Here is a 23,856-nt window from a genome sequence, read left to right as displayed (position 1 = left end):
TGTGGAGCTATGGACTTTTGCTGTTCAGAAGTAGGTGTGGTGAGACGAATTGTCCTTTAGTATGCCTACATTGGGACATACAATCTTTGAATAGTATGGTACTTACCTCTGTCATGGTCAGATTTACCCACATGAGATGAGAGATTGCCAGAAAAGGAAAAGTGCCTTGTTTACACTGCGCATTTTGTGGTTCATCTTGGCACTAGGCAGTCTTGCATCATTATGTGACACGCTAGGCCTGATGCCAGCTACTACAACGCAAGGGGTCAGGAGGAAAGGTGGACTCAGGGCTCAACCCTGACTTCCGTAATCAGAAGGCGGCCAGCATGCATCTTTTGCCTGAGTAAGCCTCCAGCACAACTCTTTCCAAACCAAAGATTTTGTGATGGTACTCTTCCTGAATATGAATGCCTAACAGGTTTGGGTATGTCATGTCTGACATCGGACTTGCTACTTTCACCTCAAATCCATATTATTATCTCACATACTGAACTCCAGTGGGCTTACTTGATTACACTCAGACTAACCCCTGTGCAGCTTGTTTCGACCCATTTGATCCGAAAATTTTGTGATCATTTTACCAGTGTCTTTTTCGAAGATGGGTGATGGTTCCGACAGAAAAAACTTCTGGTACAGAGGTTCCACACTAAAGTAAGCCACAACCAATAATATATCTGACCTCGTAGAACGCGTCATCGCACAACCAATCAACGCCTGCAAAATGGCTTGAACTAGAATGATTGGGATTAGCGCCACAGATGGGGCTAGCGGCAGAGAACGGACGAGCGCGACGCGGCCGTTCGTACTTAAGGATTCTAGCACCCTCCTCGGATTTTCTCAGTCTCTGTTTCTGGAGCTGAGCTGAGAGCTGCGTTGCACCCGCGCCCGGTCACGCCTGGCCCTTCCTATTCACGTTGACCCTTATCTGTGCCCCCGTCTGCCTGCTGAATGCTGACCGCCCTTATCTATTAATATTTGATCTTATTTTCTCCGTATCCTCGGTTACCGCCCTCGCATTCATCAACTTACCTCCACTTACCATCACAACGCGTATTTCGCGACGCGCTCCCACATCATAATCCCAGTCGCAGCCCTGCATCTACTTATTCCTGTCATATAACTCTTATCTCTGAACACACCAAGCTTCAGCGTCGACTTAGCCCCCATTCTACCTGAACGCTTTTCTTTACCTCAGGCGTTAACAGAGGCACGTGTCAGAGAACTGTTACGTGAAGATCACCTGATTCTCAACCTTTCTCTGACCCCTTTTGGTTGACGCAAAGTTGTCCGCTTTGCTAATCTTCTATCTCTCCGCTTCTCCTACGACTTTGCCTCCTGCTTAGTCAAACTGTTTTGCCGCCCACGTGACTGCTCAGTTACCGTCTCTTGGCAATATAAATTCCTCCTTGTCGCATTCTCCACTCTCGACCTGCGCTAATCTTCCTCGTTTTTGTATCTTCCGCAACACTTCTCGGCGTCGCAACTCTTTGCGACCGCTAGAGGCAACACTTCTCCTTGTGTCTTCTGTCATCTAACCAGATTTTCTGCTTGACGGGTTACCGAATCGAATCATTAGTCTGTGTTAGCGCAGAGAATACCTATTCAGTGCATTATTGTCGTTGTCGCTATCTAAACTTCAACTGAGAACAGCCTCTTCCTGCTCCGTTAGATCCTTGTATTACGGGCTTTCAAAGAAAGGTGGTAACTGTTGTCCCCAATGGCGACGCCGCCTCCCGAGGCTCCTCCTGTTGTCAAGGAGGACAAGCCTCAACTGCCGCCGTCGCCAAATGGTGCCTCATCTGTTGATGTTGGTCTCACAAGGTACGTTTTACAATGCTGAGTCCTTCCACCACATTGATAAATTGATGAGGTCACTAATTTCCTATAAGCACGCAGAATCATGTGACGGAAGTATCGCCGATTAATGGTACGAACAAGCCTGAGGAAAATGACAAGACCGCCACGTTAAATTGTCAAGGTACTGAACAGCTGTCGTTGACGAATGGCGCCGGCTCCACTGTGTCTCCCCCAAAGTCACCTACTGAACCGGCGGACGTTCCTGCACCATCGGGGACGACAGCAACGCAGAAGGAAGAAGAGAAACCACTTACTTCTACGCCTGCGGATGGATCAGACAAAGAGCCAAAGTTGGAGAACTTGATTCCTGATGCGCCTGTGACGCAGGAGACAGGCTCAACTGTTGGTACTGACCAGGCCTCACCGCAAGACACGAAGGCATCGCAAGATGTATCAAAGCCACCAACTGATTCGTCATCCGATGCCAAGGTGGAGAATAATGTACAGGATTCTGGCGTGAAAACCGAGCTGCCTCATCATCCTTCTACTAGTACGAAGCTGGACACCATGCCAGGTGATAACCCTACTAGCAATGCGCCAACTGTGCCGAGTCTGCAGACTTCCGACCAAGACATGCCTGATGCGCCAGATGCTCCGATGTCTCCGACGAAGGTATCCCGTGAGCGCGATGCAGACGCCGATGATGAGCCCGCTCCTAAACGCACCAAGCTGGAAGATGAAGGCTCAGCTGAGGTCAAGCTTCCTGATCTGCCAACACCTGTGACCGAAACACCTGCCCGCACCACTGTGAATGGAGAGGCGACCATGACTAAAGTTCAACATAAATTCGTACTCAAAGGTATTCAGAGTTTGAAGCGCATGAATGATGCTCGCTTCTACCGCGAACCTGTTGACCCGATCAAGATGAACATTCCCCACTATCCGCAGATTATCAAGCATCCTATGGACCTTGGAACAATCGAGCGCAAATTGAAGAATAATGAGTACAAGACTGCTCAGGCCGTCGTGGATGATTTCAATCTGATGGTGCAAAATGCAGTTACTTTCAATGGGCCAGACCACTTGGTGTCACAAGAGGGATTGAAGCTCAAAGGCACATTCGAGAAGCAAATGATGAACCTACCCAAGGCTGATGAGGTTGAAGAGAAGAAGCCGAAGAAGGTTTCCACCAATACCTCAGCGGCCCATCGGGAACCACGCACTAGCATTGGGACTTCTACAGCTCGCCCGACCGCCGCTTCCCCTCAAGCCACAACCTTTGCTCTTGGACCAGAAGGCCTGCCTTTGATCCGTCGTGATTCCACCAATACTGATGGCCGGCCCAAGCGCTCTATTCATCCACCTAAGCGGGATTTGCCTTATTCCACCAAGCCGAAGAAGAAGAAGTACCAGTGGGAGCTGCGATTCTGCCAGGAAGTCTTGGATGAGCTCCACAAACCCAAGCACTATAACTGGGCTGCTCCCTTCTACTTCCCTGTGGATCCGGTTGCACTGAACATTCCGACGTATCACAGCATTATCAAGAAGCCGATGGATCTTTCCACTGTCCAGTCCAAACTCAAGACTGGCCAGTACGAAAATGCCAAGGAATTTGAAGTTGACATGCGTCAAATATTCAAGAACTGCTTCAAGTTTAACATCCCAGGAGATCCTACTTATATGGCCGGACAGAGATTTCAGGAGATATTCGAGAACAAATGGGCTCAGAAAACACGTTATCTAGAGGCTCATGAACCCCACCCAGAACACCAGAGCGTTAGCTCTTCCTCCGAAGAAAGCGAAGAAGAGGAAGACGAGAGCGACACCGACAACGAGAAGTTGACTATGCTGCAGAAACAAATCGCTGAAATGTCACGTCAAGTGGAAGCTATCACACAGAAGAAAAAGAAGACTCCACCTGGTTCGAAGAAGCCGGGCAAGTCCAAGTCCGGAAAGAAGGATTCGAAAAAGAGCGGAACCATCCCCTTGGGCAAGAAGGACAAGAAGGCTTCCTCCAAGTCATCCAAACCAGAAAAGCAGCGCTACGTGACTTATCACGAAAAGCAGATCATCTCGAACGGAATAAGTAGTCTTCCGGACAAGAAGATGCAGGAAGCCCTGAAGATTATCCAAAGCAATGTTCCAGCCCTGAAAGTGAGTTTTGACCTCCGCTTGATCTCAAAATGTAGGTGCTAATGTTTCCTTTCAGGGTACACAAGAGACGGAGATTGAACTTGACATCGATGAGCTCCCTAATGAGGTTCTATTGATGTTACTGAAGTTCGTCAAGAAGAACGCCCCGCATGTCATAGAAGAGGAGGATATGACCGCTTCTACTGCAGCAAATATGGCTGCTCCAAAGCCAAAGAAGAATAAGCCTATGAGCAAGTATGAGCAGGAGGCTCAGATCAACATGCTCGAGAGCAACCTCTCTCGTTTCCAGGGCGGTGGCGGCCGTTCCCCCGATCCTCTTCCGTCTGTGGAGGCTAATGAAAGTAGCGATGATTCAGAAGATGATTCTGAAGAAAGCGAAGAAGAGTAGACCTTTCGTCCGCTCCAACTCGCGTGAACTGCATGACGCGCTCTTGTGGCACTTCATGACTAGTTACTTGTCAGCATTTTTTCTGAATCAAAGCATGACTTTTGAAATTCTGTATGCCCTTTTAGCGACTCGTTTTTGTCTTGGAAGACAGTCTGGTCTTGACATCAAGTTCTGGACTCTCTGTACATAACCGTCTTACTCTCGTCTTCCGGGTTCGAACCTTGTGTTTTTGCCTCTTTTTTCTTTGCCGTTTTATTATCCTATCGGGCGAGTCCGCGCAGGCCCAGGGCGAAAGCTACAATTCAGGGTCAGCTCACGCGGATGACTTCAATTGTTTTGAGTGTCAGCACCATGGAGTTTCTTCTACCGATTACCTTGTTTCTATGATACCACTTCATAGCTCTGGTGCTCGTACTTGTGGTTGAGGGGACAATTTGTCAGCTTGCAGATTTCCAAAATTCCTGAAGTCGGCCATAGAGCTCTGAGTGAGGAAACTTGGAACCAAGGCAAGAGTGTATTTGTCAATTTGAGTACTCAAGAGTGGTCGGGGCTCGCAGGACGCCGCCCGGAGTGGTTGGGAAAAGATTATGGCGCCGCAGATACATGTATGATTATGAAAGAAATGTGAAAATGAAAGTGCAAAAATCCGACCTTTCTTGTGGTTTTTGACTGACATATCTAGCGCTGTAGTGTGTGTCTTGTAGTTGTAGACAGATCCAGAAGTCACGGGTCGAACTGGCGGTGACATGGGAGTACAGAAAGATAGGCAGGTGATTTTGCAGCTTTGTTTACACATCTTGTGAACTCCGAAATCCTTGCCATTTTAGAAAATGATACCACCCTGCGACCCAATTATCCTTGAAAATAATCCTCAGTTCAGAAAACTTTATCAGCATTTAACAACCAATTTACTCAATGCTGATGGCTCGACACGAGCCAATGATGAGCAGCCCGCCAGAAAAGCAGTACTGGAAGTACGTTCAAGGCGCCACTTGACTTGAGCATTGGCAGCGTGGACGAAATGGCCGTGCAAGAATCAAATAGGATGCAGATTTGACCCGTGGTTTTACTGCTTCTAGGAACTGAGAGGATGTCGAGTGCGAAGCGCAAACAAAAAGATCAAGCAACAGATACTACAGCAGTTGGCATTTGACGCCGACAGTGGGTTGCCGGATGATGTCAGGATAAGCTCCATTTGAGTTGAAATATGCGTTAGTTTACTAAAGTCTGTTTGGACAGTATCGCGACCCTCTCGCCGTGATTACTCTCTACCTGGAATCGTCCCCTAGTCGGCTTGACCTCGAAGATGGGGACGACCACAGGAGCTCACATGATCAAGCTCTATCCCTTTTGGCTTCGGATATTGACGCCTTCTATTCCATCATTCCTGCACTAGTCATACCTTTTTCGAACGCCTTATCGTCCGCCCTCGAAGATCTCCGAGCAATTGCGAACGCCGGAAAGAGCCTAGATTGCGCGGCGTCTGCACCTGCGATACCACATACGTCTACATTGCCTACACGGACTCGTATTCGAACAAGCCGCAACCAGTTCAAGGCGAAGTCACAAGCTCCTCTCGCATCACAGCTGCGGGAGCGATTGCAAAAACTGCGTCAGATACAACTGGCGCAAATACCAGCTGCTCGTGCACGAATGGCGATAACAGCGGCAAAGGTCCTGGAAACACGCGCCGAGATACTGAAGCATACTGTTGTGTTGCTTGAGCGCGTAAAGCACGGTGCGCTATCCAGGGCTACCAAATCTAAGGCTGAACATCTTGCTCTCGTTGCGCAAGGCGTGGAAGCAAAGCTACGGTATGTCTGACCAGAAAGCTCACTCCGCATGTTGTCACGGTCCCTTGAAACTCATGGCTTCGAAAGTATAATCAAACTAGACACAGCAGCAATACTCTATACTCCCGAGGTTGTTACTGCTCTTGACCGATACCGCCAGCATCTCCGGGAGACTCGTGAACGGCTGGAGGAGAAACAAGGAAAACTTCTTGAGGAACTGAAAGGCTACGAAAGTATGGATTCTACTGAGACTCATGAGCTATCTGCTCGTAGCAGCAAAGAGCATTTTGAGTCTGGCCCGATGCGAGAGATCGCCCGACGGTACGGATCGCTCGTAAAAGAGATTGAGGCGGTGAAGTTGGAGATTCAGAGAATAAGTGGCTAGAAACCTGTTTGATAATGTTCTTGTTTGGAGATACCCTCGCCCATGAAGAATTACAATGCTATGCTCCCAAACCTGCGACAGGAAAAGTACCTAGGACTCAGTCTCCAGAGTGGTGGCCTTGGCCCTTATCCGGATCCCCGCGGTCACATGATCCGACCCACTAAAAGTTTTCCAGTGATAAAGAGCAACAGACAGCTTTCTACATGTTCTTTACAATAGAGGTATCATAGTTGATCTCGTCAGCGCAGAAGAAGACACAAGCGCTCAATATGACCGACGAAGCTCTTTCCATCTACGATGAAATCGAGATTGAAGACATGATCTTCGACCCAAATCTCCAAATATACCACTACCCATGCCCCTGTGGCGACAGATTCGAAATCGCAATCGATGACTTGCGCGACGGCGAAGATATTGCCGTCTGCCCTAGCTGCAGCTTGATGATTCGGGTTATCTTTGAAGTGGTATGCTCACTTCCTGCCTCGACTAGATCACGAATATGGGACGCTGACAATGTTCCCTACTTGCAGTCTGATCTTCCCAAAGATGGTAATCAACCGGCACCAGGTGCAGTTTCCGTCCAAGCGTAAATCAACCTAGAGACAAGCTACGTTATGAGGCTGGCCCAAAGCGCCTTGCGCCGATTCCTGAAAAAGCCCCACGAATCACTGGTAGCTCGTGCTTCAACTACCGAACCGGAGCGACTTCTCTCGGAGTATTGAGTCTTGTCCATTGATGGAGGATACAGGAATCACGCCACGACTGCAGCCGTCCGGGCTTCCGTGGCCTTTTCTGGTTCTCTCGTATCCAAAGAGATCGATATGCGCACCCTGCGAGCGACTCCCGTGTGACTACAGTGTCTTGACTGTCAGGACACTTCCATCGAGGCAAGTGACATCACTGCCATATCCGACCATGGTCATGATGAAGATTGACCTAAGTCACGTCAAGGATGACATATATGGGTGTGCTGGGCGTGAAAATCTGGATTTTTGAGAAAAGAAGATCATTATATTTTGCGAACTCTCGATTCATGATTGTATATCTGCGCAGCAAGTGAATGTGCACTCGATGCGGGTCTTATATCGTTCCCATGGACGAAACCTGAACTGTTGAAACAAGATCTACATATTATTCACCGTAACCTCTTCGTTATAGAATATGGTAATCTTAAAAATCCGCATGATCATCCACATACTCCTTGGCCACTCGACAATTATTTCTCAAATTCACTGTAGACATCCTTTGCAATGTTCAACGAAAGCTCCGCATTCAACAGATCCGTTAAGTTGGATCCATCGCGGAGGTAGATCCATTGTCCATTCCCGAAGGGACGTGTATCCTGCTTCTCATGCATTTGGTCTCCTTCGAGGACCCAGTCGTACCGCTTCGGGCCGGAGATTGGCGAGCTGAGCCAAATCTGCTTGTTGGGAGGCTGCTTGTTCAGGACATAGGTTCCTACACCGGGAACTGAAATATTCATTACGCCAGCCTAGAGTTAGAGATCGCATATCGCACCGCAAATCAGCCAAAGATGCCTTGTAAATTATAAGGGCGGCATAAAGTTGCCCGAAGAAGAAACGGAAAAGGGAAAAAAAAAAAAATATAGAACGCAGGCCCGCAATACGCACACTATACTCTGCCTCAATATCAGATCCCTCCTCCTGGGCTTTCTCCACTTCATTCTGAATTACATTGAGATAGTGCTCCGCGAATTCGTGATACTGCACGTCAGTCAATGGCGAGGGTTCCGTGACATGGGTGGACGCGCCGGCGACATTATTCGATTGCGGCTTGGGGGCAGGAGGGTCTGCGGAATCAGGGAAGATGCCCTTGCGGATGCAACTGGTGCATTGGAACCCTCGACGAGGTGCCTGGGCGGAGTTGTTGACGCCGTTCAATCGGGGTTGAAGATGAATGGCTGCGGGCGCCGTTGCTGAGATACGGCCAACACGGAGAGAAGGACGGGCGGCGGACGAGGCAGCAGATCGAGAAATGCGCGAAAGCATTTTGGGTGGTTTTCGAGCTGTACAGCTGACCTTCAATCGACTATAAAGGGGATGCGTGAGTGCCGAACAGATGAAGGATGGAGAAGGTTACGGATGAAATGCGGAGGAGAAACGAAGATGCGCGTCATATGTCATAGTCTTTCCTTGATACAGCTTAGCTGTGGATAGCTCTACTCCGTACTTCAATTCTCTTTCCTCCGTACCTCCATGTTCTTCAAGCAGCTGATGACTCTCATCCAGGTTTATTTTTACTCATTGTGGTAGCATTTGATCATTTATCACTATATTTCCCATTAGGGGGCGCAAATTTTGGTTATGGCGAGTTTCCATATGGCGCTTTACTATTGTCCCGAAGCGGCGTAACACATATGAAAACCCTCGGGCTTTTCAGGTCTCTACTTCAACCATCAAACAGCCATTTCTTCCGTCTTTATCATTGGAACATGTCCGAGAAGAAGAGAAATGGAGCACCGCGGACTTTCCCTAAGAGGGAAAAGAGGCCTCCTCTGACACACTTTCTGTGCCTTCCGCTAGTGAACGACATATCACTCCCTCAGCTGGAATCTTCTCTATCAACTTTCAAAGCTGCCATTCCGTTGGTTTCGCATTCAGATGAGGAGGGCTCCGTACAACAGCAAGTCTCCGCCGAACGGCCGCTCATCCCCTATAGCGCGGTGCGTCCCGTCGGCACTCTCCATCTGACACTCGGGGTGATGAGTCTTCCTACGAAGGAACGGCTGGAAGAAGCAATCGAGTTCTTTCACTCACTCGATTTGGCGTTTATTATGCGTGAGGCAGAGGAGATTGCAAAGAAATCGAAATGGTCCCGGAAAAGAAGTTCGTCGCCTCGACAACAGTCCGACTTTACAGGCGCAGTGGGAGAGGGTGAGGAAACTCACCCATCAAGGCGACTAGAGCAGGAAGATGACCCTGCTTCCGTGATCGTGCCACGAGACAATTATGAACCATTGACAATTTCTCTCGAGTCCTTACATGCGCTTCCGAGGGGGCGCGCGGCTACCGTCCTTCATGCTGCTCCTGTGGATTCTACGTCTCGCCTCTATCCCTTTTGCGTGCTGTTGCGGAACAAGTTCCTAGAAGCAGGGTTCTTGCAGTGCGAACATATCAAGAATAGACCAGGCTCAGATCACATTGAGCCCCAGAAGCCACCCAAAGACATGGAATCGGACACCGGCGACGCAACGAGTACAATACACCAAGCCAAGCCAAATCTAGATCAAGGCCATCAATCCCTTACGAATATACTAATCCAGAATCGTACAACCCTTCTTCAAGAAATGCCCGTGGATTTGGCGGGCGAGTTAACACAAGTACATTCGCAAACTCGCGAACCCATTACGACCACGGTCGGCACCGCTGTGCAAACGAAGTCTAAGCTCAAAGTTCGGCCGCTTCTCCTTCATGCTACGGTGGTGAACACTATCTATGTCCGTGGTCGACGGCGAGGAGGAGGCCCTCAAAACAGCGGTAGCCGCCGAAACAGTCAATACAGCTTTGATGCACGGGATATTCTTGCTCACTACCGAGACTTTTACATCGATTGTCAAAGGACAATGCCACGGTCTACCTCAGTCACAATGGCCTCTCACCCTAACGAAATAGAAAGGCAACAAATCGCTAACCACGACACTGGTACCGAAAGTGCATCAAATTCCGCCAGCAGTACCGACGGCAGTGGCAACGAGGCTCGCAATTCGCCCTCGGAGAAGAGACAGAAAATGTCGTCCATGAAGAGAGTACACGCATTCCCTTTCGTTTGGGCAAAGGACTTCCCACTAGAGACAATCTGTATATGTGAGATGGGCGCAAAGAAACTTGATCCTGACGATAGTGGGATGAATGCACGTTTGGGGGAAAAATACCGAGTTGTGGCAGAAAGGAGTCTGGATTTCACATCTTCGGGGAACTCAAAAGTGGTCGCTGAGGGCAAAGCTTGCCACCGGGATAACCAAGAATTTGATGACTGTGGCAGCAGCGATGGAAGTGATGAGGGCGGCGTTAAAATCTAGAGCATTTGAATGGCCTCTATATATACTATGATCATGGCATGCTGATTAAAGGAATCTTCTGTCGTACTGACAGTTGAGAGCCCGTGTCTGAGATATTTTACTCTTTTACTCTCGAACAAAAAGACACCAAAACGCCTCGCTGGTAGGACATCTCCCTGAGAGATCCAATGACAGATGACAAGTCTCTGTGCCACCTTCGAATGGGAAAAGATCAAACACCTTCAAGGCCTTCAACTTAACCTGGCAAACCTACGTCACCGCACGCGACTCATGAGGGTCTCTGTACCCCTCTCTATTGACAATTCAGCCGCCTTTGTTTTGATGGCGCTGATCATGCTTCTCTCGAAATCATCCCTGGTCCTCAGCACTGCTTCAACCCATGACAACTGTAGATCCCAGTATTCCGTTTTGAAGTCCTCATAAACTGCAACCAGAGCCGGACCTTTCTCGGCTTCGAGCAGACGAAGAAGCCAATCAACTAGCCGCCACTTCTGCTTAATCGAAGCAAAAGAGTCGGGGTATTTCTGGAAGAAAGCAAAGACTGTAAGGACATCGTCCTTGAGTTTGTCGGTGTACGGATCGACGTGCCGCTTGAACTTGACACCCTTGTTGCGGACCGATGATAGATATCTGATCAGAAGTTCGTCGGATAGTTCTTCAACCAGGATGTCGGTCAGGGAAGGATGGAGAACGGCAGAGTAATCTGTCATATAATCCTCGAAAGTTGAGGTGATTCGCTTGATCGCAAAATCACCATACCATTTTTGGGTGAAGAAGTCTGGAATAGTGGTGCGGAAGTCGACAGCGAAGACCAGTTCGACGAACTGAGTGAGACAATACGTACTCAAGTCCACATAGCCGTCCCGCAGAGCGTCGAGTTCAGGTGTGGCTCGTGAGGCCATATAGTTCGGATCCACGGATGGCTCAAAATCACGCTTGAATTTGCTCAGGTATCCCAGCTGTCCCGATTCGTCATTGTCGTCAATGCAGGCGATCTGATCATTGGCAACGGCAATGAGCCAATCCTGCAATAGCTGGAGGCCTTCGAGTTGGTCTCCGCCCTGGGCCTTATATTTCCCACATTCCTCGTCAATGAGCATCTGCCAGTTCGTTTGGCGACTCTTGAGCACTCGGAACATAGCATCAATGATGCCCTCTACAACATCTGTTCGAGAGGAAGCACCGGAAGCCACAATCTGCTCGTGCAGCATACGCCACATATCTGGAAGGGTCTTTGTACGGAAGTATCCTTCTGCGTTGGTGTCGAGGGAATCGGGAATGCGCTCGACGAGTCCTTTCCTGTCTGTTTCGGTAATACGCTCCATCCATTCTTCCACAGCTTTGATGATGATGTTTTGCCACTGTCTGATGAGCTCAGGCTCACGGTCGTCAAGAATGTTCGGTTGGAGCTCGGATTGCTTCCAGCCTAGCTTTTTCATTTTCTTATAATACTTTTCACTCCAATGAAGAATCGCAAGCAAGTTGTCAGCTGGTAAATCAGGGTCATTGATGAGGTCAATTAGAAAATCATGCATCATTCGGTGATAAATATTCGTATATGTTTTGTAAATCTTCCACCTTTTCGGAAGCAGTGCTTGCATGCCTTGTTGAACAGAGAAGAGGTCGTTGAAGTACCACTTGAAGCTCTTATCCAGATTTTCAGGATCACCCAAAAACGCCTCCTTAGTTTCCCGAAACTGGTTTTCTGCATACAGCTCGATTGCTTGCAAGAGTTTCTCTTTGTAGCCGCGAACGGTTTTAGGACCAATGTTCATGGACTTGAACCGCCCAGCCAAGTCCTGATGATCCTTTTGCGCCTCCTGAAGAGCGCGCACCGTCGCATCATTCTTCTCCTCAGTCATAACGATCACACCGAGCCGGACAACCATACTCCTGTTGTCTGACTGCACTAGTGGGATGAGATTCATACAAGCGGTTCCGAGATGCTCATCGAACCAATCAATGACAGAATCCAGGCCTTGGAAGTAGTCTGTCAGCGCGGCTTCGCTGCTTGGATCTTGGGCCTTGCGAATCTGGTCCATCGCTTCGTCTCGAAAATCCCTCAATCGCGAGATCTGCATGTGTACCCGTAACAAATTCGGCTGGTTCTCAAGATCCTCGTCGTCCTGTCGCAAGAGCTCCTCGACCTCAGCAAGATCTATACTGAAGTTCTCCAAGCCCTTCTTCATCATCAGAGTTGCTTCGAAGTTTCGCTGTACTTTGGCCAATTTATCAATCCGCGAAAAGTCGTCGACGCTCGTTTGTGATTCCGCGCACAGCTTGTCTATAGTCTGAAGTTCGTCTCTCGTCTTCGTGACCTGTCGCTGGCCCTCAGTCAAGGCATTGATACTTCGTTGGACTGTTTCCAATTGATGTCGAAGACCTTCCCGGAGCTGTGAGTCAACTGTTCCCTTCTTTCGCGAGTATTCGGCTTTCAATCCTGCAATCTTATCCAGGTCTTCTGGATGGCGCAATATTTCGTCTAGCCGGGGCATGGCCAATGTGCCATTTGAGTCTCCTTCTCGCGCCATGTTGCGAAATACGTAGTTGAGAAAGTTAATATCAATGTCGGAGTGCCGCTCCTATGAGATGTTTTGTTCCTGTGGGGGCGTTGGAAGGACGAAGAAGTGCGTGAATCGGACTGGACGTCGCCTTGGTATGTAGAGACTGAGCACCCTCAGAAGAAGGATACGTCTGATACAAATGTAGACAGAGCCAATGCGCCCGAGACAAACGCAGCGAAGGATATAGCGCACAACCTTACTATCCCAGGGTGTCTGTTCGAAGGGTACTCGATCGTTCGACTGACAGATTTTCGATTATGAGACTGACAGCTCCTGTGTTAATTCCATGCCCAGTTTGCCGATTGCTGGACAATTCCCAGCAGCAGCCCATAAGCTAGACACGGTGCTCTGATGAATGCAAATGACGGGAGTACACCTAAGCTACGGAGTACACTCTCAAGTTTCCCCGTAGATTCCACCCACCCGCCGCTTGGAGACACCGGCAGAACAGGATACACGTGACTTTCCGCCTAGCTGACCGACCATATCAGCACAAGAAAATCCCGCTATTTTGCGGACAAAAGATATCGAGATAACCGAGATAATTGAGCAGGCGTGGAGCGTAAGACTCTTTATGCCAATTTGACGAACTCATTCACTCCTCGCATAGAACTGTCCATTCGATTCTTGAGTAGCTGGGCTTTCGTTGAGATAAATTTCCGCGAGACCATTGTTACACTTCGTATCCAAGCACCGCAAGTACAACCGAAGACAAACAGACAGAAGCCAATTGGTCCCAGCTTCCAAACACTCAAAAACCGACGACTGAACAGAAAACTCATATACCTGTCGACATGAGCTACTTCCGTGTCACCCTCCTCCGCTCCGCCATCGGTCTGCCCCGGCGAACAACAGACGTCCTCAAGGCCCTCGGACTCAAAAAGCGCATGGCGACAGTCTTCCACCCAGTATCGCCATCGGTAGCTGGTCAGATCATGAAGGTCAAGGAACTTGTGGAGGTTCAAGAAGTTGACAGGCGGCTCACAAAGGAAGAAGTTCGTGCTGAACGGCGGCCGGACCCGGGGTACTATATCGAGAAGGCATCAATTGAAGAATTCAGCGAGAATCGGTCGGCATAGAATGCGAGTCTTACTACCAACTTGTTCCTCTTGTTTCTCGGCCAGGTGAGCCGGCTAGGAGTTTCAGCTTCTTTTGTGCGAGGATATTGGTTTTTCAAGCACATGTGGACGCCTTCGAGACGGTGGTTTTCAACGTCTTTGATGCAATCATTCTTGCATGGAAGTTCCAGGGCCTGGTATACTGATGCTCGAACGCCCTCTTGCGACTTGAGGCGACGTTTTATCTCATCTACACTTCATCTCAATCGTAACGATGTTCGTTCACAGGGCCAACCCAGCCCTGTATCGTCCTCTTCAACGATTCATGTATCATACATATCTTGTGCCAGCATTTTTTTATACCAGGATGTCAAATTTTTTTTAAAAATAAAAACTTCAATTTTTTGTTGTCTTGGTGCTATGTTACTGATTTCATCGAAGGTCTGATAAGAACAATCTGTTTTATTATAGAATGCATTAAGAGTAGCCTGCTTGAACGCCTTGAACGCCACTGCCGTAGCTATATCATTTAATCAGGGAACCCAATATCTCAGAGAATTGTGATTTTACAGTTGAGGAAACGATTCAACGTTTCGAGCAACTTTCGAAGCCCATGGCAACAATCCAATCAAGCATGGATTTTTCAGGCTTTATACAGGGTGTCCAGGAAGCCTTCAGCAAGACGGCTGACAATGCTCTTATCTGGAAGGCTACCAGCAACACCATACAGGGCGGATGTGTCGCCACGCTTGAGCACATACGACTTGCCCTGCCGCTTCCTCTCCTCGGCTTTCTCTAGCTCTTTCTCCACCGTCTCGACCAAGTCAGTGGTCAATTTCTCGACTGCAGCCGCCGTAGGAATTGTAAATGCCACGTGGATTGCAGGGGGAGACTGGAGAGCATTTAGGTGCCAGCCTTTGGCTGACAGACCATCTGCAACGTCGTAGATATCAACAGCACCGTTTTGACTCTGGAACGCGACCACGCTGACCATGGGCTTCCCAACAATACCGAGATTTTTGGACAGAACTGGATGTTCTTTAATTGATGCTTCAAACTTCTTCGCCGCGCCTATGATTTCAAGACAACTGTTGATGTAGCCAGTCTCACCAACGCTCATCAGACTGGCCCAGCAGCCTGCGATTAGAGCACCTGGCCGAGATCCTGCCACGGAGGGAGATGCATACACACCACCAGACCAATCAGGGTAAATAAAGTACTGATAGCTGCGGTATGTCTTGTTGCGGTAAAGGAGCACCGAATTGCCTTTGGGTGCGAAACCGTACTTGTGTGTGTCCACACTAATACTGGTTACGCCCGGAAGGCGGAAATCGAAGCCTCCTTCTTCCTCATAAGGGGAGGGAAAGCCGGCCTTCTTAAGGAATGCAATAACGAAGGAGCCCAGACAACAGTCGACATGAAGAGGAATCTTGTATTTAGTTGCAAGTCGGGATAGAGCAGGGATATCATCGACAATCCCATGAGGGAAATTAGGCGCGGAGCCAACCAGAAGAACAGTATTGGGATTGATTAGGCGCCGCACAGCAGCAATATCAACCTTGTACTCCGGAGCTGGGCAGGGAACCCGATGAAGCTTCATTCCGAAGTAATTGCAAGCTTTGTAGAATGCAGCATGGGCCGTATCTGGAATAATTCTACAATGAATGTTAGCAAACTCTATCCACTCAGCAGTCCAAGGCATAGTAGAATACTCACATTTCAGGCTCCTTAACTCCCCGTTCTGTGAATGCCTTCTGTCTAGCCGCCAAGCAGGCCATAAGAATACTTTCGGTACCTCCACTGGTAGTGACACCGGCGCCATCTGAAGGAGCATTAAACAAGGCGAGTACCTATAAATACTTCATGTTAGACAAGCAGGACATCCAAATAACCTGCGAATACGTACCATGGCAACCACCTCAGCCTCCATCTTGCGAACACCAGGAAAAACATCTGGGTGGATGGGGTTTGCGACGCCAAACTGCCCAAAGGCCTCGGTTTGAAGCTTCAACAGGTCCTGGCCACCATGGTAGACAGCTCCACTGACTCGTCCATCCTCCCAGCGAGTATGCTCCATGTTCGCCAGTTTATCGAGTTCAGTGCGAATCTGCTCCGGCGTCCACCCTGTCTGGGGCAGAGTCAAATACCTAGTGACACCGGGGCCACTGGCGACTAGTTTGTTCTCGATATTCTCGATCGCCGTTGAAACCTGCTTGTCGACCTGGCCACGTACCCCGGGAGTACGCAGGAATACGGAATAGAAAAACAGCCGGATTGAACCGTAGACATTACGGATGCTGCCAATGATGCCATAGCCGCGAAGAGAGTAATAGGTCTTGCGAACATAACGCAATAGAAAAAGGATAAAGATAATATTCCGAAGTCTGTAGTTCCCGTATCCACCATGTTAGACTTCGGGTGTCAATGCTCAGAACGGTGGCTCTATGATCTTCCCTATAGCGGGGAACCAGGAATGATGGGTTGACTCGTCCACTTACAGGTCAAAGTTCAAGGCCGCCAACTGCGCATTGGGAGCCCTGCTGTAGCCAAGGAGTTTGCTCTGTAAGGCAATAGGAAGTACCGAGGAAGCCATATTGCAGACTTTTAGGAACCAGAAGAGAATGGGTGAGGATAGGTCACCTCTAGGTAAGTGACGACGATGGTGGATTAACTGACTGGAGGAGAAAGGGTGGGTAAATCGGAGATTCTGGGAAGTTTGACCGCGGAGACTAAAAGAGAGTTAGTCGAACCTGCCTCGGTTCTTCTTCCACATGTTAATCCTGATCCTGCCAAATAATATGGCAAATGCAGCATCAATCATCACTTTGAATGGAGCAACCGCGACCGATCTGAAATTTTCCGCCACTCTGCAGATTGAGGAAAGGCACATCATACATGGGCAATGGCAACCTACCTATTCCCAATATTTAATAATGTTAAGAGAGCATCAACATGAAACGACACCAGTGGGCCCTTCCCTACCATGTAAGCTGGAGATTCGTACTCTCAACCAAAGGATGACACTAGAAATAATAATGCATTGACCTTGGAACGGCCTGCTAGCTATATACAGCTCAGAGAACAACAATCTCCTTAACACCAATCTCCCCCTTTTTTCAAGGGACAAAGGAAGACTTTTGGAAACCCCGCGTAAAAATTAATATCCCAAGACATACCGTGACATACCAAATGAAGAAAGAAAACATCAGATCATGACGGGAGGAAATCCAGAGCTTCCTTGTTGTGAAACGCTGAGAGAAAAACAGGGATTCAGAATTCTAAACAAATGAACAGGCCGATTCAACCAAGAAAGATGGAATCGAACAATGTGGAATACAAATGGCGTATTGCTTAAGCAATAACACCCGAGCCAGCAAGCTCCTTCTCCTTGGCAGCAAATTGAGCTTGCTCTTCAGCTGTGAGGTCAAGGAGAGGCTTGTTCTCGCCTGACTTGAGGTTGCGGTAGTAGGCACGGATAATGCTGTCAGCGTCGTCAACGGCAATGGGACGGATATCAGCAAGAGCCTTGATTTTGGCAGTGCACTCCTTGTACTGAGCATCGGTCATCTCAATGTTGAGCTGCTGAGCACGAGACTTGATAGCGTTCCAACCCGTCAAGCGCGAAGCAAAGTGAACGTATCTGGTCATACCAAAATCGGCAGGGTTGATAATCTCGTATGTGCTGGGGTTGTTGAGGATGGCCTTGGCGTGGATACCGGCTTTGTGGGTGAAGGCGCAGAAACCAGTGATGTAGTTGTTGAAGGGAATGTTGACTTCAACGGCAGCGGCAACAAGATCCTCAATGTCCTTGAGCTTCTCGAGCTTGTACTTGCTCTTGACGTATTCAGGGTCGGCGACCATCATACGGGCCATGAGACCACCAAGGGGAGTGATGCCGTTACGCTCCCCGATACCAAGGACAGAGGTATCGATGTGAGTGGCACCAGCCTCCAGGGCGCAGTAAGCGTTAGCGATGGCACACCCGGTGTCATTGTGGAAGTGAGTTTCAATATCACAGCTAACGACACCTCTCAACACACGGACGAGTTCGTAAACCTGACGAGGCGAAGCGCAGCCGACAGTGTCAGCAATACCAACACGATTAACGCCGACCTTGTCGACAGCGGAGTAAATGGACAGCAGGTCAACGAGGTCAGAACGGAAGGAGTCCTCGCTGGAGAACCGGATTTCAATGCCCTTGGACTTGACGAATTCGATGACTTCAATGGCGGTGTTCTTGATGTAGGTCATGTCCTTGCCGTGAGAGTGCTCCCGGAGATAGGACGAGGTCCCAATAACGACGTCACTATATAAAAAGTCAGAATCCAGCCGTGATTGCCAACGTTGGTAGGGCCACTTACACTCCGTCAACACCAGTCTCGACAGCAACTCTGGCGTCGTCCATGTGACATCTGATGTGTGTGAGGATCTGTGGCAACGACACTTTAGAACTGAATGCGAAGTCGAGATCAGGATCAGGGACGCGAACGTACCTTGGCCTTCAAGCCAAGCTTGCAGATAGCCTCACAATCCTTTCTCGACTGCTCGGAAGCACAGGGGCTGGTGAGCTCAATCTATATTGCATGCCTTAGTCAGTGCACGTCTTCCCAGTAACATGTTGACAGCAGCTGGCTATGACTCACGTAGTCGACACCAAAGTCATCCAGAGCTTTGGCAATCTCAATCTTCTTCTCCGTATCGAAGAAGGCGTTGGCAAACTGTTCACCTTCACGAAGGGTACTCTCAATGATCTTAAAACGAGAGACATTGCTCAAGAAGTCGGTCACACCGACGTTGTGGCCGTAAGGGTTACGAGAAGCCGAAGGGTGAGGGTTTTGACGGGTCTCGACGGCAGTGAAGCCGGGGTGAGGAACTAGGAAGAAGGGAGATTAGTCTGGGTCAGGTATGATATCTCTATTTCCAGGTGCAATACCGGTGCCATTGGCGCCGTTGGTGTGCCCATTGGGCTCATTGTCTGCACCAGGACACATTTTGTGAATTGATAGCGGGGTGATTTCTATTACGATGTCGAGGTGAACGACGTTTGCTGTATGACGGATCGAAGGTTAGGTAACAATTGACAATGATTGGAATGGATGTAAAACAAGAAACTGACACTGGTGACGCTCAAAGAATTTCAGGGTTTATATGTGTAGTACCAAGAGGTAAGAGTCATAACTGGAAGAGAAAAAGTGGGTGGGGTTTATGAGGGCGGGCGGTCTGGAAAGGATGACTATGACTCGGACTCACTGGGCACTTTGAGCGGCAACGAAGAAAATTTCACACGCCGAGGAGAGACTTAAACGACTAGCACTACGGAGTACTACTGTATAAACTCTGGTTATCTGAGATTCTGAATATGGGCTTGTGTGGGGATTTTCTCCGCCAGACCAATGTTATTCCGTTTTCTGCTTCTTCCACCGCACCAAAATCCTGATTTGCTCCATCCGCTGAAGATCTTTCCCCATTGATTACTCATTACTTGGTGATAATAGTATTGCTCGCAAATCAGTGATCGGCAAGGTACATGCTAGGCAAGCCATGGAAGGAATGTACGTGTGTCGCCACTTGTCTCTTGACTGAAGGTGGTGGATCGCCTATTTCGGGGAAAATTATCGTCACGTTGAATTAACACCTTATGTGTGGTTACCTGTGAGTGAAAATGAAACTCTTGGTACTGAAGAGCAGCAAGTCTAGATGCGGAGGTACCTAGACTAACTTGGGACCGACATCGGCCAAGGCGATTTGAACTACGACTGAATGATTGGACGGCGTCGGCTGCGAGCGAACAATTACGGGAATTCATTCTCACCGAGTATCGAGAGGTCGAAAAATCTATCAGGCAAGAAAAAGAAAAACTTGTGGAAGAGAAAGAATTGATAATCACAGAGATTCAGGACTCTGGTATAGAGAGGATTACCGTACAGACTTCAGAGCCTCTCATTCCATAAATATTATTCCTTATAGGTACCAAGATCCACTAATAGTTGTTAATGGTGCGTCCGGTCCTAGCAACCATTATATGGGCTGAAGTCTGCACACTGGACACAGCTTGCAGGACTCCGTACAGATTCAGAGATTCTCCTGGGACTTCATACTAAAATTCGGCTGTCCGAGACCGCGCTACACAGCATTTGTTGCATGTAACATGAAGACATCATATTTTCTTACTGGCGCCTATGACCACCTGAATACCACCTGTCATAAATAGAGAGGTAGTTGGATCTCTCAATGTTCTTGGAGATGCATATGCAGAGCAGGATAAGAGACAGACAAAAGTATGGTCACGCCAATAATCGCCCGTCGAGCAACACAACAACAGGATCAGCCTTGCCCCGTAAGAATACGTCAAACATCGCCTAATAGACTTTCGAACCTGATCTCCTTGACTACTTTGAGGCATCAAAGAGCATAAACCCTTTGAGGACCGAAGGGTCGAGACGAAGGTAAATGAAGATACGGCACCTTTGCTACCCAATACCCTCACCTACACAAACCGAACACGGAGAATGCGAGCCCATTAACCGCTCCATGTCTTCAGCCTTGATACCTCTTGTCTACACGCAAAGCTCCCGCTGCGCTCGAGTCCGTGAGACTTCTCTGAACCCTCAAATTCGGAGAAGCCTTCACCAGAGTCCTCTCTGTATTTATTCAAGGCTGCAAAAGAATCTGGCCCATTAATCTCCCTTTTGGTCCCAAGACGTTTGTTCTTGGATTTTCCAATTCCGTAGCCTCTTCCTCGGGCACTCACGACGTCTCTCAGCCCGGTCTTCCTGCTTTTACGCATGCCAAAAGCTAGACCCGCAACAGCAGCAATGACAACACCAAGGCTGACAGGAAGTCCGATAAGAAGAGCCGTCCTGTTAAATGGTGTCCGAGGGGAAGGCTTGTAGTGTTCAACTGGTTTAGGATGGAGTATGACAGTTGGGCCTTGCCGGGCACTAGCTCGGCTGCCCGACGTAGGATCCAGCTCGATGATATAAAGGGTCAGAGCATTGTATGGCTTTCCTTGGAGCCATTCCTTCTGCATAGGAAGCGAAATATAACCGTAACTGTTATCAGTCTTTTCAGACGTGAATGCCGAGTCTCCCTGAGAGGAATTCGCATATCTCAATTCGATTGTGATCGTCGCGTTCAGAGGGTAGAAGTCTGCATTCCATGTGACATAGTACGTCGCGTCGGCTGTAACGTCTGCTCCATCCTTAGGTAGACAAAAAGGAGCTATTGGACCATTAAGATCGGTACAGATAGGGAAGTCGCCTGAGAACGACGAGATATCTGTGTTGTTGCGTAACTCTTGTGAAGGAGCCTCGTTCAAAAGAGTCACAGTTGCTTGAGTATGTTCGTGAGCTTCAGAAATCATTGGAAATTTGTCTGATCTGTATGGATAAGCCACTCACAATGAGGAATCGAAGTATCCGCTTTTCTTCCTAGCGCAGCTCCAAGCCCGTGGCCTATCAAGGTCGCTACTATGAGCCACCAGTATATCGGGGCTGAAGTGCGAACAAGACGACACCACATCTCCGTACTTGTCGATGGATCCTTAGGATGATAGCCTGGTGTAAAATCAACACTTTTGACTCTGTGGTGGATACAAGATGTGTCTGATAAAAACTATGATTCTGCGATGCAATGTCAAAGGCTAGAAGGCCCTCTGAGGCACACAGGTTTGTGAGGACGAGGCAATCAATGCAGTCCTACTGCAAGAACTTAAGGAGGGGCTATTATATGAACATGAATGCTGCCATTTTTGGAAGCCGCGGCCAATCGACATTGGTTCAGCAGATTCAAAAGTTGAAGGAGTCATAAGGTACAATGGAGGACATCCGACTCCTTTGACCGAGAGCTCTTGTAGGAATATAGCCCAGGTATTCAGCGACTTTACTGTCTCAAAGTGTCGCTGGAGCACGAATTTCAGACAGCCAGAAACCTCAATCAAAAAGACGAACTTGTTGGTATGGCCGAAAGAAGCGAACTATATCAGGGTGATATAATCAATGGCATCCCCAGGACATCATATAAACAGACACGAAAGTCCTTGCGACGGTGATGTTGAGGAATCTTTTTCCAGAGGTTGAACTTCATATCTGGAACAATGAAGTATGCCATTGAACATTTCATTAATAAAATCAACGCCTTGGGCTTTAGACCATCTTAACTGCACCGGACAGGTGCTCCCCCGCTAACTTTGATAAGTTGGGCCTCCCGACGCTTAGGCCAGCTGTCGCCAATCGCGGAGACTAAATCACTTTCATCCTTCGTGGCTGTTTCACTTCTTTTCACAACTCAGGAGCCCGCCTTCCTAGCTACCTGCTGTCCGTACTTTGGCCTTTCAGACCGTCCATTCAATCCAAAGTGCGCTTATCGTCATCGGAACCAGTTCAGGTTCGTTTGATTTCAATATAGATATCCTCTCTAGGTAGCACCTCTTCCGACCGTTGCTGACACGCGTCATGACTGCTAGCTCCATCATGCGATTCATTCAAGCTCTCGTTATCCTCCCAGCCCTTGCTGCAGCGCAAAATCAGGTTCCCCTTGCGGATCGAGTTCAGGGATGGTTCAACAAGGCCAAGTCTTACCTGCCAACCGCGACTCCTGTCGTTCCTACGGTTGAGAAGGTCGTCGAACAGAAGGTCCAACAGAAGGCTGTCACAGTCACCCCTTTCAACATGAGCAACTGGCAGTCTCTCTTGGAGCCATCTTCCGAGCCCCAAGACTGGCTGCTGTACATTACTGGTGGTAACAAGACATGTTTCGGTCGTTGCGGAAACGCGGACAAAGCTTTCAATGTAAGGACTCAGATGGGTAGTAGAAGATGCGAGTACACCGAGACCTTATTGCTAATTATCTCACTTCGAAGGAATCTCTTCTCCTGTTCTCCACAGACCCTAACTCCCCTAATCTTGGTTATCTGAACTGCGAATCGGACCAGCTTCTGTGTTCCACATGGTCTGCAGGCGCTCCCTCCGTTTGGTACTTTGAGGTTCCCCAAGCTCAACTTGGCGAGAGTCGAGCTGCGACACCTCTCCACGTCGTTTATCTAAACTCGACAACTGTGACATCCCAGGACATCTACAAGATTCATTCCGAGAAGACCTACAAGAAGGAGCCCGCTTACGAAGGTGCCCTCCACCCAACGGATGGCTGGCTAGCCCAGAACAACCTTCTTGTTCCCCTGGGCTATATCATCCACGGTTTCAGCGTTATCCCCAGTTGGCTCTTTATGATCTTCATCAGCTTTGCTAGCCGATCTCTGATGTAAGTAGGAATTCTTGCGTTTCTCACATTGTTCTGGTTTAGCTAACCCCAAACAGGAGCCGCCGAATGGGCAACGTCGGAGCTCGCCCCAACTAGATAGAGACGACGGTGATGCTGTTCTCTAATCTCAGCACTGTCGGGAATGTATATATAATGCAATAGCGGTGTCTTTTGAGAAATTATTGTCTTGGTTATGCTGCTTTGGATCTTATTGGTGCATTTCTACAGCCTCCAGCTTGCGTCACGGTATGCTGAGGGTTAAAAGCTGGTTTAAGGGGGGAAATGTCATCTATCCATTATTACTTGCTTAAATAAATCTCTATTAGAGAAGTTTTATTACCTGCCTTAGACCATTGTTTAAAATATGACGACTTTGTAAGGTACCGTACGGAAGTAGTTGACTGATTGACAAGCAGCTGT

The 23,856-nt window shown here is 48.6% G+C and overlaps 11 protein-coding genes across 11 annotated transcripts; 6 read left to right on the top strand and 5 right to left on the bottom strand.

The window, feature by feature from the left end:
- Positions 1-452: 452 nt before the first annotated feature.
- AFUA_4G10540 (putative transcription regulator BDF1) lies at positions 453-5,002 on the top strand. Its single transcript, XM_746679.2, has 3 exons — positions 453-1,821; positions 1,890-3,951; positions 4,007-5,002. The coding sequence occupies exons 1-3, from the start codon at positions 1,718-1,720 to the stop codon at positions 4,337-4,339; spliced, it is 2,499 nt and encodes an 832-aa protein (XP_751772.1). The 5' UTR covers positions 453-1,717; the 3' UTR covers positions 4,340-5,002.
- A 135-nt stretch (positions 5,003-5,137) lies between these two features.
- Positions 5,138-6,674, top strand: AFUA_4G10530 (uncharacterized protein). The gene is made up of 4 exons (XM_746680.3): positions 5,138-5,313; positions 5,419-5,517; positions 5,579-6,153; positions 6,220-6,674. Exons 1-4 carry the CDS (start codon positions 5,170-5,172, stop codon positions 6,515-6,517), a joined length of 1,116 nt encoding a protein of 371 aa, XP_751773.2. The 5' UTR covers positions 5,138-5,169; the 3' UTR covers positions 6,518-6,674.
- A 112-nt stretch (positions 6,675-6,786) lies between these two features.
- Positions 6,787-7,107, top strand: dph3 (CSL family zinc fnger-containing protein; the record flags this gene model as incomplete). The annotated part of the gene is made up of 1 exon (XM_746681.1): positions 6,787-7,107. One exon carries the CDS (start codon positions 6,787-6,789, stop codon positions 7,105-7,107), a length of 321 nt encoding a protein of 106 aa, XP_751774.1.
- A 626-nt stretch (positions 7,108-7,733) lies between these two features.
- Positions 7,734-8,526, bottom strand: AFUA_4G10510 (frataxin family protein; the record flags this gene model as incomplete). Its single annotated transcript, XM_746682.2, has 2 exons — positions 7,734-8,009; positions 8,149-8,526. The coding sequence occupies 2 exons, from the start codon at positions 8,524-8,526 to the stop codon at positions 7,734-7,736; spliced, it is 654 nt and encodes a 217-aa protein (XP_751775.2).
- Positions 8,527-8,894: 368 nt separating this feature from the next.
- On the top strand, positions 8,895-10,556 carry AFUA_4G10500 (uncharacterized protein; the record flags this gene model as incomplete). Its single annotated transcript, XM_746683.1, has 1 exon — positions 8,895-10,556. One exon carries the CDS (start codon positions 8,895-8,897, stop codon positions 10,554-10,556), a length of 1,662 nt encoding a protein of 553 aa, XP_751776.1.
- Positions 10,557-10,810: 254 nt separating this feature from the next.
- AFUA_4G10490 (SNARE-binding exocyst subunit SEC6) lies at positions 10,811-13,087 on the bottom strand (the record flags this gene model as incomplete). The annotated part of the gene is made up of 1 exon (XM_746684.1): positions 10,811-13,087. The coding sequence occupies one exon, from the start codon at positions 13,085-13,087 to the stop codon at positions 10,811-10,813; it is 2,277 nt and encodes a 758-aa protein (XP_751777.1).
- An 827-nt stretch (positions 13,088-13,914) lies between these two features.
- Positions 13,915-14,199, top strand: AFUA_4G10480 (mitochondrial 54S ribosomal protein uL30m; the record flags this gene model as incomplete). Its single annotated transcript, XM_746685.1, has 1 exon — positions 13,915-14,199. The coding sequence occupies one exon, from the start codon at positions 13,915-13,917 to the stop codon at positions 14,197-14,199; it is 285 nt and encodes a 94-aa protein (XP_751778.1).
- Positions 14,200-14,821: 622 nt separating this feature from the next.
- AFUA_4G10470 (sphinganine-1-phosphate aldolase DPL1) lies at positions 14,822-16,990 on the bottom strand (the record flags this gene model as incomplete). The annotated part of the gene is made up of 4 exons (XM_746686.2): positions 16,677-16,990; positions 16,085-16,562; positions 15,895-16,028; positions 14,822-15,833 (listed from the first exon to the last, which is right to left on the bottom strand). The coding sequence occupies exons 1-4, from the start codon at positions 16,769-16,771 to the stop codon at positions 14,822-14,824; spliced, it is 1,719 nt and encodes a 572-aa protein (XP_751779.1). The 5' UTR covers positions 16,772-16,990.
- Positions 16,991-17,197: 207 nt separating this feature from the next.
- Positions 17,198-19,492, bottom strand: hcsA (homocitrate synthase). Its single transcript, XM_746687.2, has 6 exons — positions 19,295-19,492; positions 19,112-19,225; positions 18,822-19,051; positions 18,672-18,752; positions 18,540-18,607; positions 17,198-18,484 (listed from the first exon to the last, which is right to left on the bottom strand). Exons 2-6 carry the CDS (start codon positions 19,167-19,169, stop codon positions 17,530-17,532), a joined length of 1,392 nt encoding a protein of 463 aa, XP_751780.1. The 5' UTR covers positions 19,170-19,225; positions 19,295-19,492; the 3' UTR covers positions 17,198-17,529.
- Positions 19,493-20,698: 1,206 nt separating this feature from the next.
- AFUA_4G10450 (DUF4448 domain-containing protein) lies at positions 20,699-21,843 on the bottom strand (the record flags this gene model as incomplete). The annotated part of the gene is made up of 2 exons (XM_077804633.1): positions 21,579-21,843; positions 20,699-21,510 (listed from the first exon to the last, which is right to left on the bottom strand). Exons 1-2 carry the CDS (start codon positions 21,697-21,699, stop codon positions 20,699-20,701), a joined length of 933 nt encoding a protein of 310 aa, XP_077660776.1. The 5' UTR covers positions 21,700-21,843.
- A 520-nt stretch (positions 21,844-22,363) lies between these two features.
- Positions 22,364-23,812, top strand: AFUA_4G10440 (uncharacterized protein). The gene is made up of 4 exons (XM_746689.2): positions 22,364-22,563; positions 22,643-22,967; positions 23,039-23,436; positions 23,493-23,812. The coding sequence occupies exons 2-4, from the start codon at positions 22,650-22,652 to the stop codon at positions 23,530-23,532; spliced, it is 756 nt and encodes a 251-aa protein (XP_751782.2). The 5' UTR covers positions 22,364-22,563; positions 22,643-22,649; the 3' UTR covers positions 23,533-23,812.
- Positions 23,813-23,856: the final 44 nt, after the last annotated feature.

The sequence above is a fragment of the Aspergillus fumigatus genome, chromosome 4, assembly GCF_000002655.1.
Source record: "Aspergillus fumigatus Af293 chromosome 4, whole genome shotgun sequence".
NCBI lineage: Eukaryota > Fungi > Ascomycota > Eurotiomycetes > Eurotiales > Aspergillaceae > Aspergillus > Aspergillus fumigatus.
This window is presented reverse-complemented; position numbering and strand designations above follow the sequence as displayed.

Coding starts and splice junctions, on each gene's coding strand:
- AFUA_4G10540 (XM_746679.2), top strand. CDS start 1,718: ATGGCGACGCCGCCTCCCGAGGCTCCTCCTGTTGTCAAGGAGGACAAG. Junction 1,822..1,889: donor GTTGATGTTGGTCTCACAAG/GTACGTTTTACA, acceptor ATTTCCTATAAG/CACGCAGAATCATGTGACGG. Junction 3,952..4,006: donor GCAATGTTCCAGCCCTGAAA/GTGAGTTTTGAC, acceptor GTTTCCTTTCAG/GGTACACAAGAGACGGAGAT.
- AFUA_4G10440 (XM_746689.2), top strand. CDS start 22,650: ATGCGATTCATTCAAGCTCTCGTTATCCTCCCAGCCCTTGCTGCAGCG. Junction 22,968..23,038: donor ACGCGGACAAAGCTTTCAAT/GTAAGGACTCAG, acceptor CTCACTTCGAAG/GAATCTCTTCTCCTGTTCTC. Junction 23,437..23,492: donor TTTGCTAGCCGATCTCTGAT/GTAAGTAGGAAT, acceptor AACCCCAAACAG/GAGCCGCCGAATGGGCAACG.
- hcsA (XM_746687.2), bottom strand. CDS start 19,169: ATGTGTCCTGGTGCAGACAATGAGCCCAATGGGCACACCAACGGCGCC. Junction 19,052..19,111: donor CAACGGCGCCAATGGCACCG/GTATTGCACCTG, acceptor CCTTCTTCCTAG/TTCCTCACCCCGGCTTCACT. Junction 18,485..18,539: donor GAGACTGGTGTTGACGGAGT/GTAAGTGGCCCT, acceptor CTTTTTATATAG/TGACGTCGTTATTGGGACCT.
- AFUA_4G10530 (XM_746680.3), top strand. CDS start 5,170: ATGATACCACCCTGCGACCCAATTATCCTTGAAAATAATCCTCAGTTC. Junction 5,518..5,578: donor ACAGTGGGTTGCCGGATGAT/GTCAGGATAAGC, acceptor CTGTTTGGACAG/TATCGCGACCCTCTCGCCGT. Junction 6,154..6,219: donor GGCGTGGAAGCAAAGCTACG/GTATGTCTGACC, acceptor TGGCTTCGAAAG/TATAATCAAACTAGACACAG.